This window comes from Mastigoproctus giganteus, chromosome 14, assembly GCF_048544385.1.
Source record: "Mastigoproctus giganteus isolate SK-2022 chromosome 14, ASM4854438v1, whole genome shotgun sequence".
NCBI lineage: Eukaryota > Metazoa > Arthropoda > Arachnida > Uropygi > Thelyphonidae > Mastigoproctus > Mastigoproctus giganteus.
The window spans coordinates 70,640,002-70,659,928 of NC_143588.1; the positions used below are offsets into that span (position 1 = coordinate 70,640,002).

The 19,927-nt window shown below is 36.0% G+C and overlaps 1 protein-coding gene across 2 annotated transcripts in view; it reads right to left on the minus strand.

Annotated features, from left to right (window-relative positions):
* LOC150075219 (tetratricopeptide repeat protein 21B-like) overlaps nucleotides 1–19,927 on the minus strand; it is a 272,286-nt gene that overhangs the window by 148,247 nt on the left and 104,112 nt on the right. For both annotated transcript variants that reach the window (XM_090389257.1, XM_090389256.1), the window contains exons 17-19: nucleotides 9,610–9,704; nucleotides 8,466–8,704; nucleotides 4,018–4,090 (exon numbers count right to left, since the gene is read on the minus strand). In XM_090389257.1, coding sequence (XP_090245383.1) covers nucleotides 4,018–4,090; nucleotides 8,466–8,704; nucleotides 9,610–9,704 — 407 coding nt within the window. The remainder of the gene's footprint in view (nucleotides 1–4,017; nucleotides 4,091–8,465; nucleotides 8,705–9,609; nucleotides 9,705–19,927) is intronic.

Sequence of the window (19,927 nt, forward strand, 5' to 3'; positions counted from 1 at the left end):
GATGTGGATGTGGAAAGGTCAGGGAATGAGCACCATATATTCCGGAGCAATATGGCCTTAGTTGCTAATGCTCCTAAAAAACAAACATAACATAACATAACCTCCCCTGAGTCCAAGGAAGCTCTCATAATTATGGCTAAGGGTTTGCTTACTTCCTTTGCTGCCTCCTTTAATATAACTGGATAGATCCCATCCACCCCACGTGCCTTTCTTGTGTTTATCTTCAACAATTTAATTGACAGTGAAGTTTAACAAAATTAATAGATTTTACTGATTAATTGACAATATTATATTATATACTGCACTATACTAAGCTTACGCTATCTAGTTCGGGATATAACGTTGTGTCGTATAACAATGGCGGCAAGTTACGAATGGTAAATCTACAGACACTTAAGTATTAATTAACTTCCAAATCTCGCTGTCTCAATTGAGAATAAACTAAGGATCCTGACTAGGTCTATAAGCTACTTATAGAAAATAATTTGATGTAACAATTGGTCAATAAAGCGACTAAATAAGGCTAAAAAAACTTCTCGTTCAGCGAAGCTGCAATTTGTAACACATGGATTTGATATCCTTACGGATACCTTTATGCAATTACAAGCCGAGTAAAGAACAAATACACCAGATCAATCAGAAAATCACAAAATAATGCCACACTACAAAATTTAAATCAAAAGTTTTAGAAAAACAATAATTTCAAATCAATAAATAATAAAGTCCACTTAGTGGCTTTGAACACTTCTGACTCCCAGTAGCCTTGTCAGCAGACTGTTACTATATGAGTATGTGACTATATTTCCTGAATGCTATCCATCCAAAATTTATTCTTCTCTTGACTTCTAGCCATTTATCATTATTACAGCTAATAACTTGTCCCAGATAAGTATATGACTCCACCTTTTTGATTACTGCTCCCTCAATCATTATGACCCTTTCTGTGGCATACTTGTTCATCATTACTTTTATTTTAGTCATATTAATCTTTAGTCCAAAATCCTTACTAACTGTGCATAACTGATTAAGATTTTCCTCTAATTCTTTGGGATCGTGGCTTATGACCACAATTTCATCTGCAAATCGTAAATGGTTTAGGTACTCTCCATTCACATTGACTCCTTTCTGCGACCAGTCTAATCTTCGAAAAGCTTTCTCAAGGGCAGCAGTAAACAGCTTCGGAGATATTGTGTCTCTTTTCTCGATTTTAAATTTCCTAGTCTAATAAAGGAGGTAGCATTCTCATATATTTTCTTCAAAATCATAATATATGGGGTATCTATGCCTTGTCCTTCCAGTGTCCAAAACATTGCCTTACGCTGTATGGAGTCAAATGCCTTTTCATAATCCACAAATGCCAGGTATAATGGTGTTTTTTATTCATTTTTTTTTTTTTTTTGGTAGTTATTGCCGCATCGGCTTCTGTGGCCATAGTGCACCTCCCAAGGTTTTTTGCAGTGCTTTGATCCAAGCCCGAGGCGGGATTCAAACCCACAACCTTTGGGTTGCCAGGCAGGCGCTTAACCCACCCGGCTAGCCCGGTCGGCGATTCTCATCATGTATTCTTTCTAATCTGTTAGTAATGACCCTTGTGAACAACTAAGATGTGGGATAACAAGCTAATTGGTCTATGTGGGATAACAAGCTATGGTCTATAATTTCCAATTTCTGATTTAACTCCTTTCTTATGCAGCAAAACTATGATTGCATTATTCCACTGCTTAGGTGTCACACCTTTTCTATTGCATTTTGTGAAGAGCCTTACCAGTTTTTGTGTTATGTCTCTTCCTCCCAATTTTAAAAACTCTACAGTAACTTCATCTTCCCCCGGGGCTTTCTGATTCTTCATTTTCTTCAACACCTGTTCTACCTCATCAGGAAGAATATCAGGTATGCTGTATGTGTTGCTAATTTGAGATCCATCTTCCCCACTGCTGGCATCATTCCCTCGCACCTTGTATAATTCTCTATAGTAGTCTTCTGCTATTTGAATTATGCCTTCTCTGCTATTTATAAGTGCACCATCACTATTCTTCAGTTTCAGTATAATTTTCTTTCTGTATTACTGCTCATGGCTGCTTATTTAAGTCCTTTGTTTTCCCTTAATGCTTGTTCTACTTTTCTTGTGTTAAATCTTCTTATGTCCTCTCCGAGCCTCTTTCTAATGGCTTTGCATAACTCAGTATACTCAATTTTCTCCTTGTCAGTGTTTATCTTGCTCTTCATTTGTCACCTTCGGTTCATCATAACAAGTGTTTCTTGACTAATTTTTTCTTCTTTTGATTTCTTTTTCCCTGTAGGTTTCTTGGGCTTTATCACTTTCAGAAAGTTGTTTGGGTTTTTTTTTTTTTTTTTTTTTTTTTTTTTTTAAGGAGCATTAGCAACTAAGGACATATTGCTCCGGGATATGCGGTGGTCATTCCCTGACCTTTCTGCAACCTCCATATTTGGTGGTGATGGGCTTGAACCCCAGTCTAATCAAGAAGCATGTGCTACGCACTGCTGCTCCTTCCCACCTGGCTACGGAGGCGCCCTCAGAAAGTTGTAATATTCCTCGTCGATATCTTGGTCCTGAACAGTCTGCAGAAGCTCAAACTTGTTCTTAAGTTCCAGTACATATTGCTTTTTCTCCTCTTCTGTTATCTCAAAGACCTTTGTATTATTTACTCGAGTCAGTTTTTTCCTTTCCTTTCCTTCATCTATATCAAGTGTACATCTTACCATTCTGTGATCACTTCCATTTACCTTATGCAGGACGGTAACACCATTCACGATATATCTTCTGTTAGTGAGGATGAAGTCAATTTCATTAGTTGTTAATCCATTTGGACTCTTCCATGTCCACTTTCTGTTCACCCTTTTCTTGAAAAAAGTGTTCATTATTGACAATCCTTGAGATTCTGCAAATTCCACAAGTCTTCACCTCTTTCATTTCTTTCACCAATTCCAAAATTTCCTATAGTTCCCCTTTCTATGCTATTTTGTCTTTTTCCAACCTTAGCATTGAAGTCCTCCATAATAATAGTGTAGTGGGATTTCTGCTCATCTAGAAGACTTTCAATTTCGGAGTACATGTCTTCAACCTCTTCACCCTGATATTACATTCCAAGTTCAATCTCTCTCATCAAATGTTTGCAATGAGAACTGCCAATGATCTCTCCATGAGTTGAATGAAACCTAACCATCCACACAGAAGCTCCACTGAGAGCGAGTGACCCTTCATCAACCTGCCACTCAAATAAAAACCACATCCCCCCCCCACATGTTTCCCTGTATAAGGATTGATGTAGGTTCTTTGCTCTCCTTCTAATGTGAATTAATGAAATTATGAGCTCTCACTGTGAATTTACTTCCTTGCTACATCCAAAAAAACAATATAAAAGAAGTAGTGGATTCCGTATATTCTTCATATAATGTTCTCATTGTAAAAAAAATCAAACTGCTGGTAATCTCATGTGCATAATTCTCACCACATGGAAAACTTCAAGTAACTATTTTGACAAAGGAAAGCTTGAACCTGATTAAGACTCAATATTTTGTATGGAAGATTTCATTAACATACACCAAACCAAGTAAGCAGGTTTCCCCAAAGTAAAAGGGCATTCAGTGAATAGTTTTGTTTAAGATGACAATACTGGTTGTCATCTGAAATGAACAAAGAAAAGAATCATCAGTTGAGCTATGATTATCAACTAACTTTACCTTTGAATGCATGGCACACATATGCACACTATGCAAGTGATGAACTTGTGATTGCAGGAATCATCTACAGCCATTTCCACCTGAGGCATGATATCCTCGAATGAAGTATTAGACATGGATCTTGTGACAACCATTATTAAGGTAAGAACTAATTAAACTAACAAAAAAAAAAAAAAAAACTAACAAAACATTACAGCAATTAAGCAGTTTTAACTTTATCTACTACTGAACTTAAAAGTTAAACTTACACGATATCAAAAAGAATGCAATTATTTCACAATAAAAAAGCAATAAATTAACACCTTATTAACTTACTTCCTGTATATTCATATAAGCATCTCCAAGCAATAAGTAGGACTGAGGAGTTGGAAACTTCTCTACAACTTCTCTGTAAGAATAAATAATTATAATTAACCATTGCTATTATTTTTTTCTGTTTTATGTCATCCAATCAATGGGCATAAAACAAATAACAATGACTGAGATGGTTTTATGGCTATTTATTTCAGTAGAATGTCACTAACTAAAATTAAGTATATAATCAATAATGACACTAAGGGATAATTTTAAATATAGCAAAAAATTATACTTGTAGGCATAATTTAGGTTAAAATTTAATTATAGAAGAAATTAAAAGAAAATTATGGAATCATTATACCTATTTTAATGGGTATATGAGGCTAAGGCCTGTGTGTTCAAACAAATATTATGAAAGTGCCAGAACATTATATAAAAATATTATGCTAGGAAACAAAAAAATATTAAAAAATGTAATATTGTATTTTATTGCACTGCATTTTATCATTTGTGTCATTGACCAAGAGCCTGAAATTTTTCCATGTTGCATAGAAGAGACTTTGACTAAAGCTTATTCAAAGTTCGAGCTATTGGGTACTCACTCTTTGAAGGTTTAGATGTCACCCAATTAATGTTTACCATGCCACAGTCTGATGGAGAATAACAGTAAGGAGAATCAATCCTGCCTAGCATTCTCTGTTAATGTAAATCTCGTAAATCATATAAGCTTGAATAAGCTTATTGTCTGTCAGGGGCAAAGGTTGATGACATTGTAGGGCAGATATCATCCTTTAAGAGCACAAAGGGTGATATTGTTGTACACGTTGGCACTAATGATATTAAGAGTAGGAGACCGGCAGAATTACTTAACAAGTACAAGATAATGCTGAAAAAAGCCGTGAGCTAGGGTTGAATTTGAAAGTGTCTACAATTCTGCCCAGACATGATAGGAGGGAGTAAATGATGGGAGCCTTGTCGATCAATTCAGCCCTGGAGAAATTGTGCAAGGCTAAAGGGGGTAGAATTTTTCTCAGCCTGGTCTGTTCTTTTTAACAGGAGAGACTGCTTCTACAGGGATGGGATACACTTAAATAGAAAGTGTGCAAGAATATTTGCTGATGCTATTGAGGCAGAGTTAGGTGGGTCGGAAAACTGCTAGCTTGGGAAATACATGGACTAATAGATTAACAGTAGCCGCTGGCAGAGGTAAAAGTGATTCTCGCACTACTTCTATTGAATTGCAATTGAGCAGCAGCCTGAAAAGCAAGGCAATGGACTGCTGGGAGTCATAGTGGAACAAGTAAATACATGGGCTGTGTTAGGGTAACTAAAAATAGAAACAAGTGCATGTATACTTGAATGTACACCAATGCTAGGAGTATAGTCAATAAATTCGATGAGCTTGAAGTGCTAGTCAAGACATCAAAGGCAGATATTGTTGGGATATCAGAGACATGGTGTCACACAGACATAAGCAGTGCAGAACTGGAATTTGGGGAGTACAATGTGTACAGAAAGGATAGACAGGATAGGAAGGGAGGAGGGGTTATGCTGTTAGTTAAGAAACACATAAAATCTAAGGAAGTGCATCCAATTGATGTTAGTGGACAATGCAATTTTGAGTCTGTTTGGTGTGACATAAGCACTGGGAAAGGAAAAATGAGAGTAGGTGTGTGTTATAGGCCTAATGAATCTGATGAGTATAATGAACAATTGTGCAGAGATATAGAGTGGGTCAGTAAATTAGAGTGTCTTATAATGGGGAATTTTAATTTCCCAGATATTGACTGGAATTTGTGGGTTGGTCACTTACACACTAGCAAGGCTTTTGTGGATTTACTGGACGATTATTTTCTACAGCAGCATATTCGGGAGGCAACTAGAGGGAGTAATACTCTTGATCTGATTATCAGTAATGATTCTTCATGCATCAAGAATCTGCAGATAAAGGAACCACTAGGTGGCAGTGATCACAGTGTGCTCAAGTGGGATTTACTCAGAGGTAACTATCATCAAAGGTAAAGGGAAGGGTTTTTGCTTTCGTAAAGGTGACTACGATGGTCTGAGACAGAATTTAATTCTATACGGTAATCTTGGAAGCTACTAGGCTTTTCATACCAACAAAGAAATATTGTTCAAGATTTAGGCCTAAATGGATGTCAGATGAACTAATGAGACATATGGCAGAGAAGATAAATGCATGGGATACATATAAATTAATGGGTGACATGGAAGCCTATGATAGATATAGAGATATAGGCTGGTCTATAACCAAGTCACAAAGGAGGTTAGGCAGGCAAAGGCAGATTATTGAGAAATCTTTGGCAAAGGATGCAAAGAAAAACAGCAAAGAATTCTTTACCTATGTAAACTCTAGAAGGAAAGGGATGAATGAGATTAGTTCACTGGATATTGATGGTTCAACTGTTGATGATCCTACTCAGGTGGCTAACAAACTAAATGAGTATTTTGCATTTACATTTACATGAGGAGTTATTCAGGGAGGAGAATGCCAGAGGTGAATTAAACTCTGGCAGTGAGCTACATGATTTTGTAATAACTGAGAGCAAAGTGGAGGAGAAATTGTTGAAGATAAACATAAAAAAGGCACCCGGGGTGGATGGGATCTTTCCAGTTATATTAAAGGAGGCAGCAAAGGAAGTAAGCAAACCCATAATCACGAGAGCTTCCTTGGACTGGAGATGTGCAAATGTGACCCCAATTCACAAAGGAGGATCAAAGGGGAACACAAGTAATTACAGACCTGTTAGTTTAACTTCTGTTCCAGGAAAATTAATGGAGGCACTGGTTAAAGAAGCACTGCAGGATCATATAGACAAGACTTCAGTTATAACTCGGACACAGCATGATTTTGTTAAGGGGAAATCTTGTCTGACCAATTTTATTGGATACTATGATGTGGTCACAAAGGAACTGGATGCAGGGAATAACTTTGACATCATATATTTGGATCTTAGAAAGGCTTTTGATACTGTTGCACATGGAAGACTGCTGCACAAATTAGAGCAGTGTGGCATTGGAGGCAAAAACCTTCAGACAGCATTGAGTGGGAGAAGACAGAGAGTGGTAATCAATGGACACTGCTCTTCATGGACTAATGTTAAGAACAATGGACCCAGTGTTGGGTCCATTGTTGTTTTCTGTATTTATAAATGACATTGATGATGGTATATCAGGCTTAATGTCCAAGTTTGGAGACAACATGAAGGTTGGCAGGGTTGTTAAGGATCTAGAAAAGTTGAGCAGATGGGCTGAGAGGTGGCAAATGAAGTTTAACATTGACAGATGTAAAGTACTATATATGGGAAGCAGTAACTCCAGAGTAGTATATCAACTCTGTGGTACTAGGCTGACAGTGGTAGAGAATGAAAAGGGCCTGGGGGTAATTTTGCAGGCAGATATGAAGTTTTCTGAGCAGTGCAGACAGTCTGCAAGAGTAACTCATTGTGTCTTGTCAATGATATACAGGAATTTTTCTAGCAGGGATAAGGAGGTGATTATCCCCTTGTATAAGGTAATGGTCAGGCCACACCTTGAGTACTGTATACAAGTCTGGAGGCCTCATTTTAAGAAGGGTGTAGAGCTGTTCGAACGAGTACAGAAAAGGGCAACAAGATTAGTGAATGGAATGAAGAGTTGCTCTTATGAAGAAAGGCTTAAGCTTTGCAGATTACAGTGTCTGGAGACTAGGCACCTGCAAGGTAATCTGATTGAGGTGTATAAAGGCTTGAATGGTTTGAGCATGCTCAATGGTCATGGGATTCTTCCTCTTGCTCAGAATAATCACCTGAGAGGGTATAAATTCAAATTGAGAAAAGACAGTTGTTCAAGTCCAATGTCAACAAATATCTCCTTTTGTCTTCTCAGCTCCCAACCCAAGAATGGTACTAAGTACTATAGGTTCTAATACCTCTCGTGTTTGGGGTTTCCATAAAAAAATAAAATAAAATAAAAGGATAGATGTGCGGAAGTTTGTCTCTAGCAAGCGGGTAGCTGATTTGTGGAACAGACTTCCATCTTTTGTTATGGAAGTTGATAGCCTAAATAAATTTAAGGCTGAGTTGGACCGGTATTTGGAACGAATGGAGGGGTGAAATGGGAGCGTTTTTTTTTTTGACTGATGCTGCATAAGATTGCTTTCTTGCATTGTATGTCTCTACTAATGGCTAATGCTAATATTTTAGTAAAACTCATATTATTATTAATTCCATACATAAATGAAATGATTATGTTTATTAACTGATACCTTTCAAAAAGTCAAAAAATTAAGATAAAGGAAATGTTATTAATAAATAACATTTGGAAATAAATAAGCAAATTTATTTCCAAATTAGAGAAAGAGAGAGAGAGAGAGAGAGAGAGAGAGAGAGAGAGAGAGAGAGAGAGAGAGAGATCAGCTTATTACAATTTACATATGCTCATTTGAAAATATATTATTTCATTACCTGTAACAGCTTGCAAATAATCGTCTGTCTTTTCGATGATTTAAATAAATCTCAGCCATTTTTTCCCTAGCTTGTAAATAATATGCTTGTTCAGGTCCTACATTCCGTAACACACTTAAAGCCTGCTCAATATCGCCTCTAGCCAATGAGAGATCAGCATTTGCAACTGTAATCCTTACTTCTTCGGGGGTACCTTGGAATTCATTAATTGCATCCTGCATTATTTTAGCTGCTTCATGCTAAGGAGATAATATTGCTCATGGGATAAAAATGTAATGAAACAGTTTTAAGTAATATAATATTCCAGTACTACAACAGCTTTTACTGTATAATAGAAATCCAAATTTAGTACAATTAAAGGCTTTTCAAAGGGTAGAGTCAGTATAGCTATTACTAAAAAAATATTTTAGTATAGAAAGACTGATGGCTATGCAGGCCTCTGAGGGCCTGCATAGCCATCAGTCTGTCCAGTGAAGAGGCTAAGATAGAATATGCAATTAATAATAACTTTCATTTACTTAACATTCACAAAATTTTACCTTTTATAGTTTTTTCTTACACTTTATATTTTCTTTTATATATTAGATTAGATATCGATCAGTGCATTTCAACAGGTGTGCCTTTTAGGTAGAAAAAATTTGACTTACTCCATCATACCTCTACATATGACGTAGAAAACCATGTGTGGGGGTTGGCGAGCAAAGGGAGCAGGGGATGGGGCTCTCTAGTTTATTATTATTAATGTTTTGGTTAAAAAGTCCATATCAATTATTATTAATATTTCATAATTAAAATATTAATTATGCAAATAATATATCCAAAATATTAATATTTTGGATATATTATTCATACATAAAAGTCCATATTCATAAATTTCCACATTTGAAGAATGTAACGCACAAATCATAACACAAACTTGATTGAAATTTGGAAGAAAAGTAAATTTCCCATAAAATTATAAAAAGATGCAATTTCCAGAAATCTAGAAAACTAGAATATCTCTGAAAACCCTAAATTTTATCAAAAATATTTGAAGTTATCTGAACATGTTATCAAAACACCTTCAGATAGCATTAAACATTTGTTGCTCGTTGAATGAAGATAAGTTAAAAAAGTTATATGATCTCATTATAACATAACTTACCTGCTGGTCAATCCTACGATGTGAATCAACAAGTTCCAAGTAGAGTGATACCTTATCATTGACACTGACATCATCTTTTATTCTTTTCTGGGCACCTAACATTTAGAGAAAATTAACTTTACACAAATAAATGTCATAACACAAATAAGATATATCTTATTTGTGGAAATGAAATGATAAATTCTATTTGCATATAGAGGAAAATTTTAATTTCCTGCAATTATTAGCTGAAATAATAATAGCAGATACTTGACTTTTATACCACGTAATTTAAGCTTTGAAATGCATTCTAAAAAATTTCAAAAAGCTTAGAGATTCAATAGCTGGGAATAATATGGATCCAGTTAAGAAATTCACCTGAAACCACGGCATATTAAGCTGCTCAGGACATTTCTAAGAAGCTCTTTTCTCTATCAACAGTGTAAAGGGAAAAAGTTTAAATAATAAATTCAGCAAATGAGGAACTTTCTGATAACACTGAACAACAAATTTTGGTTCATATCTTGTTATGGGCATGAAAGTCTACTTTAGAGATTTTGGGGTGTTAAACACGGAAATAGTGCTTAAAATGACAGATTGGCTCTTGTTTTTTCAAAAACAAGAGCCAAACAAGAGGATATTTATACAAGGTATTTTTTATTTATATGGCAGTAAGACATAGCTATGAACATACCTGTATCAAACATGGGACATTTTTGCCTTTTGCTTGTATTCAGCTTCAGGAACATCCCTTTGCACCATCCAACAATAATCGGCTAACATAGCGGCACTCCATTTGCTTTTGTATCTTTGTTCCATCGCTGCGATGTCTTGATGGAAGCACTCATCCATATTCATCACTGACGGCACCAGTTTGATGGGAAGAAATCCAGGTGTGAGTGCAAGAAATGCATCTTCAGTGACATGTTGCACCCCAATTTTTCGTAAGAAGTAATGAGATCTTCCACAAGCTGCCTGTAGTTTCCGGCTTTAACATTTCCTAGCCTAGAAAACCAGTCGAAACATTTCAAAAGGCTTTCCACACTGATTTCTCCCTATCACTAAGGACACATTTCAATTGTTCGTCTTTGAAAAGTTGCCTTATTTGTGGACAAGTGAAAATGCCTGCCTTAATCTTATTTGTACTAAGTCTTGGGAATTTCTCTTGCAAATATATGAATACAGGACTGTTCACTTCCAAAGCCTTTGCGAAATGTTTTGTGAGCCCCAGTTTGATGTGGAGTGGTGGAAGCTAAACCTTATTTGGATCTGCCAGAGGTTCAAATGCTACATTCTTCATTCCAGGCATTACTGATTTTCATTGAGGCCAACTTCTCTTCTTGTAGTTCATATCCTTGGCACAACTATCCCACTTGCAGAGAAAGCAACATTTTAAAATAAAAGTCTTAATAAAATGGCAATTACCTTTAAATCACCACATATCTGCCACCCATACTTCTGATAGTGTACATCTAAGAGGATGTTCTCCATGTTTGTGTATGTTTATTTTTTGTGGATAGCATACACCAGATATTGAAAGTACACAGCCTTAAGGTTAACACACAGCCTTGGCAGCAATGGTGACTATTTATAGATGCTTAAAAGTGTCTATAAATAGTCACTATTCTCCAGGAATGTGCCTCATGTTCATTGCTGCCATTAGACCATCGACATCCTTACAAACAGTCAGTTCACCTTCTGTTTGATAGAATTTATCATAATCTTTATTTCGAGAACAAAATGTCACTTTCACAGAATAATCTAGAATAGCGGCTCCCAAACTACTGAGATCTGCAGACCCTATATATATATATATATATATAAAAACACATATCACTTGATACTAGACATATATCCCATATTTACGATGGGATATATGTCTGCATTTCATCCCATGTATTTGGAATTGATTACCAAACAGCTTTTGAGTTTTTCATTTTGTTCATAAAATACAATTAAACTCCAGTAAAATACTATTGGACAAAGATTATTACCAAATGCAATGGTTCTGCCAGAACCACTGCTTTCAGTTCATAAATTTAAGAGTTCAAAGATTTCAGGTAGTTAACATTTATGATTAAAATGAATGATTACAGTGAAACAAGCATATTCAGTTCTGAAGAAAAGATTTCGAGTTCAAATAAGGTAACAAAATAGAGACCATCTTGGTTGTGTTCCTATATCTTCAGTGAAAATAAAAACATATTTTATTAAAAAAAAAACACACTGCACAGTTATATACATAACAACTGAAAATCCAATATCCTAAAAATGAAAATCAAATCAGTAAGTCAAATGGGAGACTTTCACATGAAATGCTGCAAGTCTGTACCACTGACCTATATACATCACACACCAAGTAAAATTCAAGATACAAACTACAGTCACTTTACATAATCCCTGTTAACTGCTGCTAATTAGCAGCAATTAACAGAGATTATGTAATAGTAATAGTAATAGTGGCATGTGATGCAAGAAAGCAAGTGTATGAGCTTATGCAGCATCAGCCACAAAAAAAAAAAAAAAAAAAAATCACACCATTCCCTCCAAATGCCTGTCCAGTACCTCCTTAAATTTATTTAACCTATCAACTTCCACAACGACAGATGGAAGTTTGTTCCAGCAATTAACCACACACTGGCTAAAAGCAAATTTCCGCATATCTTTTCTACATCTGTCTTTTCTTAATTTGAATTTATGCTCCCTTAGGTTCGCAATCTGAACAAGTGGAAGGATCCCATCAGAATTCAGCGTGCTCAACCCATTCAAGGCCTTATATACCTCAATCAATCACCACGCAGGTGCCTAGTCTCCAGCCACTGCAATTTGCAGAACTTAAGCCTCTCTTGGTAAGAGGATCCATTCATTCCCCTCACCAATCTTGTTGCCCTTCTCTGTATACTCTCAAGCAAATCTACATCGTTCCTAAAATGAGAACTCCAGACCTGTACACAGTACTCAAGGCATGGCATGACCATTGCCTTATACAGAGGAACAATCACTTCCTTTTCCCTGCTAGCAAAATTCCTATATATCATTGACAAAACCCCATGACCTGCCCTGGCAGCCTGTCTGCATTGCTTAGAAAACTTCATATCTGACTACACAATTACTCCCAGGTCTTTTTCATTTTCTACCACCTTAAGTGTAGTACCACACAGTTGGTACATTTCTCTGGGGTTACTTCTACCCATATGCAGTACTTTGCATTTGTCAAGTTTAAACTTCAGTTGCCACTTCTTAGCCTATCTGCCCAAATTATCTAGATCCTGTTGCAGTAGCACACTGCCATTACTGTCATTAACAACCCTGCCAACCTTTGTATCATCTGCAAACTTCGACACTAAGCCTGATATACCTTCATCAATATCATTGATAAATATACAAAACAACAGAGGTGTAGATTTACTTGAGTGTGTACAGAGAAGGGCAACAGATTGGTGAGGGGAATGAAGGGATCCTCTTACCAAGAGAGGCTTAAGTTCTGCAAATTGCAGTGGCTGGAGACTAGGCACCTGCGCAGTGATCTGATTGAAGTGTATAAGGCCTTGATAGGGTTGAGCATGCTGAATTCTAATGGGATCCTTCCACTTGTTCAGATTACGAACCTAAGGGGGCATAAATTCAAATTAAGAAAAGACAGATGTAGAATAGATGTGCAGAAATTTGCCTTTAGCCAGCGGGTGGTTAATTGCTGGAACAAACTTCCATCTGTCGTTGTGGAAGTTGATAGGTTGAATAAATTTAAGGAGGAACTGGACAGGCATTTGGAGGGGAATGGTGTGATTTTTTTTTTTTTGGCTGATGCTGCATAAGCTCATACACCTGCTTTCTTGCATCACATGCCACTACTACTACTACTACTATTACAACAGAGGACCCAACACTGAACCCTGTGGGACTCCACTAATAACATTAGTCCACGAAGAGCCGCACCCATTAATTACCACCCTCTTGTCTTCTCTCACTCAACCATCCTTTTATCCATTGTAGCAACCTACCCTTAATACCATTCTGCTCCAATTTGTCCAATAGTCTTCCATGCACAACAGTGTCAAAAGCTTTCCTAAAATCCAAATATATGAGATCAAAATTATTTTTTGCATCCAGTTCCTTTGTAATCACATCATAATATCCTATGAAATTTGTCAGACAAGACTTTCCCTTAACAACCCCATGCTGTGTCTGAATTATTGCTGCAGTCTTGTCTAGATGCTCTCATAATTATGGCTAAGGGTTTGCTTAGTTGCTTTGCCACCTCCTTTAATATAACTGGATAGATCCCATCCACCCCAGGTGCCTTTCTTATGTTTAACTTCAACAATTTCTCCTCCTGCTAAATATGCCATAGCGCCAACTTGAGTTTCCTTTTTAGTCTCATGGAACTGATATCTGTGTTATGGCAATTTCCTCAAGGTAGTTATAATTACATACATACATAGATACAATTAACAGGGACTATATAGAGAAGTGACTGTAGTCACTTCTCTATATGTATCATCAGAAGTGGCAGCACCAATATTTATAAACATAGGCAAGCAAGATCACATATGCCATGGTGTGAACTTGAGTTTCTTTTTTGGTCTCATGAAACTGGCATTTGTGTTATGCCAATTTCCTCAGGATACATACATACAATTAACAGGAATTATGTAGAGAAGTAACTGTAGGTTGCATTATCAGAAGTGACTGGCAGCACCATTATTCATAAACCAGAGGTAAGCAAGATTGCATATGCCATAGTGCCAACTTGAGTTTCTTTTTTGGTTGTTGTTGTTGCTGCTGCTGCGATGGTGTTTTACGACACATAGGCTCCCAGGGCCATATTGTGTCTTTCAAATAGTTAGTACAAAATATTAACTTTATTGTAATAGGTGTTAAATTTTATGATATATACCTATACAGTTTAGCTAGGTAAACAGTTCTGTTTTATTAGGATCATCTCCGAGAATCTGCATTAATGAAAATGATGACTGTGCATTAGCAAATGATTTAATTATTTTTTTGGTCTCATGTAACTGACATTTGTGTCATGCCAATTTCCTCAAGATATGTACAATTTCAGCCATGTCTGATTAGTCTGCAGCAACTAAATTTTCTGTGTACCCACTGACATGCCATTAACCTTTTGAATTTAGGGTATCCATTAATAAGTACTGAAACAAGTTGGAGTGATGGGAGAACTCAAGTGGAAGAAAGCTTCCCATCTTGGGTTGTTATTTTTGGAGGATTTTCTTGACACATCAATTACTCTGATCACATTGCACAAATTTCTATATTATCTGTCATATTTGTATTAACCATTATAGTTGTATAAACATGTATTCACGTCTGGTTTGCATGTTGTGCAGGCTGCAAAATCCAGAATAACTCATGGTTAAATCCTACTTCTCTATCTGAGATTAACCACTCATAAGTACCACCATGACTGAAATGGAATTTAAGAATTCTCACAGCTCTGATGGGATTCAAACTCAAACTTAAATGAATGACAAATGGCAAACCTGCTATATTGTCATGTAGGACAGTAAAGTGAGCTATGGTATGGAAATGAGCATAACCATCTATTTTTTTGAAAGTTTAGGTGCTATCTCAGGTTCTTATGGTCCAATTTTGATGATTTTCAATAACCCATAACAATATCTTTTCATGTAACATGCCAAAAGAACAGTCCGGTATAATTAATATGCAGAAACATCATGTGACAACTTGAATTACTGAGAACAGAAAGTTCTCTACAAAACAATTAGAAGCGTTCCAGTTTTTTTGTAATACAATAAACTTTCATACATCCGACTGTCCAATAAATGGTTTTTATGCAATATTAATCCGTTTTTAATCTAGATATGAACAGAAAATCTATCAATGTTTAAATATTATTATTATGTTATTCAATGCAAATCTCATTAGTTTAATGTTATTGTTGTTTCCTAAGTGGCCAACAGCACTGCTCACACAGCCTCAGTACTATTAAAGGAGTTTGAAAACCATTATGAAAGAATGCAGTGGTTGTATTCTCACAGGCGTTTACACATCACGGTAATCAGCAGTCCGTTACACAAAGTATTATTTTTACTAGTGAAATATTTGTTTATGTGCCATAATGTGTATCCCATCTACTACGAATATGAAACGTGTAGCTGTAATGATCAGAGATGAATTTATGCCTAGACAATAAGACAAATTACAGGCTCTAGACAGTAAGACAGTCTAGGGCCTGTAATTTGGTAGGGTCTGTGACAATTTCCAGCCCAGATTCTGTTGCATTAATTACATTACATTTTGGGGAGGAAACAAAAGCCTTTCTTAAATAACAACTGTTTTGAGTATCATTTTAAATTTTCTCACACTTCCTCTACAAAACCTGTATACAGATATTTTATCTGGTTCGTCCCAAATTTATAAATGCATCCCTGCTAACAGTAATCTAAAAATTAGAGATACAGCAATTAAGCTATTTGAAAAAGGTATACAACAAGAAAACGCCTGAGAGAATGCAACCACTGCATTCTTTCATAATGGTTTTCAAACTCCTTTAAAAGAATGCACAATCCAGTAGCACATCTGAAAAAATTTTTGAGGGTGGGGACTGAGGATCTGAGAGCTGCTTTGACCCAGAGAAAATTACTCAATAGTTTTGTTTTATCATTTTGCTCAAAGTGACTTTGGAGGTGAATGAAATTCAGCAGCCACCCTTCCTGGGTGTGCATCTGTAGAATCTATGATATTAAGGCACAGAAACAAGACAATGAGGTTTATTGTCTCTGATACTAAAGAGACATTAGATAAATGGCAAAGGCTATGCAAACTATAGCCAAAAAACTTGAACTTGGTTTTATATGAATATAAAGCTCAAACTTTCAGAAGGCACTCTGATCTCTGCTCCAATCCTAACAGAGAATGCAAGGAGTTTTTCAATCATAATACAGTGTTTAAATGGAATTTTATTATTTGAAGAATTAATAATTAATTTTTGGTTGATTGTAAGTTGGGGTTAATCCACAGATAGTATCAGGCTATAGGTAAATGTAACTTCTCCTATATCCAGATTTTTCATCTTTTCTGCCCTGTTTAGAGCCTGATGGAGCCAGATAAACAAAAGTTTATTGTACAATATGTGAAAAATTAAGACTATTGCCAGAGTGGAGTTTAGAAAATGGATGAAAACAGACTTCAGTGAGATCAGAAATAAGTTAAATGCATATATATGAAATAAATCTGCAAGCTTTATAAATTTTAATCAGTCAGCAGTTGAGTGTTCAATTCTGCTTTTCATGATTCAGTTCAAAGTTGAAAGGGATATCCTATATGCATGGAGATGTTGCAGAACAGTAGTATCACAGATATTATGGCATTTTCAGTGATGAGCAAGTCCAAGATAGTGTAATAAAGTGTTGTTTCTAAGAGTGGAGTGTGTTTCTTCGGCATATGGAAACAATATACAACAGAGTTATCAGGACAGATGCATATGATACTTGGTGCAGCCAAAGAAACTGGATTTCAGTTTTGGGTCTGCCTATACGATTATTTTATAATTTTCATGTTTTGCAAGGTTTAAAAATGATCTAGTAGAATGCTGATATCACACAAATGGATTCCAAACAGACTGCTAACAGCAAATAAAAGACTTATGAGAAAGGTATAAAAACCCAGTGTACAAATGGAATAATTGCCTAAATTGTACTGGAATTTTTTTTTTTTAAAATAAAGTACCAGTTACTGAGTTATTAATAGAAAAAAAAAATTCCCATTTTCATTTTACTCACCTTTTTAGCTAGCCCCAGATACTATCTGAAGCTTAACATTAGATTTGGTATGGTGTAAACTCTAGCAAACCAATTTGTGAAATCATTCTTAAGTTATATCCTCAAATGGAAGGGATCGTAGGTCTACATGTGAGGCCCATCATATCTTCAAAAGACCACTCACACAATACAAGGAGTTTAGAAATGAAAGAAATTCTACTCTGGAGGGCCAAAAATTGTTGTGGCTACTTCATTCCAGCAATAAGCAAAAAAAATGGATAATGGAACTCATCTAATCTCCCTGTGAGCACCATTTCAATTCTCCCTTACACCAGTTGTCATCTCCATTTTAGTGAGATTGTGCTACAAAACAAGGAAGGTAGCCACTTGTCAATTTTTGTAAATTGAAAAACAGCTATATTACAGTACGTTGGAACTTAACCATACAGAATGAAAACTGAAGCATCATGATACCATAAGTTGACACATTTATCAAACTGAATATAATCAAGGATGTTATTGTCTATAATTACACAAGACCCTATTATCATAAGCATGATAATGGTACCAACTGCAATTTTGCTTTACTGCGGTTTCATTTTTACTCTACAGTTTTGCTGATCAGTTTCCTGTTCTATTAAACACAAACTGCACTGCTTTCCTGCACAAACAACTATTTCATAAATTTACTTACCTGTAGCAAAGGTCTGGCTGAAAAATTGTGAGACCTAATGAAAAGCACATATGCAGGCTAAAATTTACTATTAAGTGTGAAAACTTAATAGTAAATTTTATTAGAATTTAAAAAAATTCAAACTTACTATTTCAGAGACCAAGTGCAAGGCTTGGCATATCACACCTTCATCAAGGTAGTTCTTCCTGTAATACATCTTGGTTCATAATTTCAATAAAACTACTTTTCTTCACTACTACATTTTAAAAATATTAGTGAAAGCATGTCTCCTTCTGAGTGAGAGTTGTAGCATTTGAAGATGAGGGGAAAAAAAAAAAAAAAAAAAAAAAAAAAGAGCGACAGTGTTTACTCAATTGCACAAATATTTGGTTAATGACTCAATAATTCGTCATACTAAAATGACTGAGAATTAAATTAATAGTGTCCTCATTTTGATGAAGTTTCTAGCATTAAGATTATAAATATAAGTAGGCATGCCTTATTTTGATTACTGAGAGAGTTAAACACTTGCAGTATTTTGTTTATATATAACTTACATTGCTAATTGGATTGGAAAAGTGCCAATGTAACTCCAATAAATAAGGGCAGTTCTAAGAGTGAAGTGGGAAATTACTGGCCGGTTAGTCTAACTTCAGTAGTAGGGAAAATCATGGAGATAATGATCAAGGGTGGAATTCGGGATCATTTAGATAGAAATGGAATTCTGAAGGATACTCAGCATGGTTTTGTAAAGGGAAAGTCATGTTTATCTAATCTAGTTAGCTATTTTGACAGGGTCACTCAAGAGCTGGACTTAGGGAATAATTTTGACACTGTTTATTTGGAGTTCAGCAAAGCATTTGGCTCAGTCCCACAGGAGCGGTTACTTTATAAGCTGGAACAGGTTGGAATCACAGGGAAAATTCTTAGACGGATAGCTGGATGGCTTCAGGGCAGGAAGTAGAAGGTTGTGATAAATGGTTATTCCTCAGATTGGGTTGATGTAAGAAGTGGAGTTCCCCAAGGATCAGTATTAGGACCACTGTTGTTTTTGATTTTCATAAATGACATCGATGAAGGGATAGAGGTTATGATGTCTAAATTTGCAGATGATGTAAAGCTTGGTAGAGTTAATGATCGCTGCCAAGCAGAGCTTCTTCAGAATGACCTAGATAGACTTCAGGGATGATCAGAGAAATGGCAGCAATGCTTTAATCCACCAAAGAGTAAGGTATTGCACCCGAGGAACAGTAACCCCAAAATAACTTATACACTTGGCGGAGTTGAACTAAAGTGGTTAGTGGTTGGGTATTATGATACGGTCAGACATAAAGTTCTCCGAGCATTGTAGACTGGTTGCAAGGAAGGCCAATGATGTCCTATCGATGATTTATCAAACAATTGCTAGTAGAGATAAGGATGTCATAATCCCATTATATAAGGCTATTGTTAGACCACACTTGGAATACTGTGTTCAAGTATGGAGGATGCACCTAAAAAAAAAAGAACATTGTGCTTCTTGAAAGAGTCCAAAGACTCTTTACTCGCCTGGTGAGCTCAGCAAAAGGGCATCTGTATGTGGAAAGACTTAGAATATGTGGGTGTCACAGCTTGGAAACTAGGCACCTTAGAGGAGACTTGATAGAAGTGTTCAAGATTCTGAAAGGCATAAGTAAAATGAAGGAGGACAAAATTTTCATGGTTATAAATGATTCTATAATAAGGGCAATAATTTCAATTTACAGGAGGGAGATGTTTAGACTGGATTGCAGGAAGTTTTATTTTAGCCAGTGAGTTATAAATTACTGGAATAAGTTACCTACGTGGGTGGTTAAGGCTGACAGTTTGGGGAAAATTCAAAAGTCAGCTGGATAATTACCCACGGGAGGAGGGAAATGCATAGGTTGTCCATTTCCTTTTC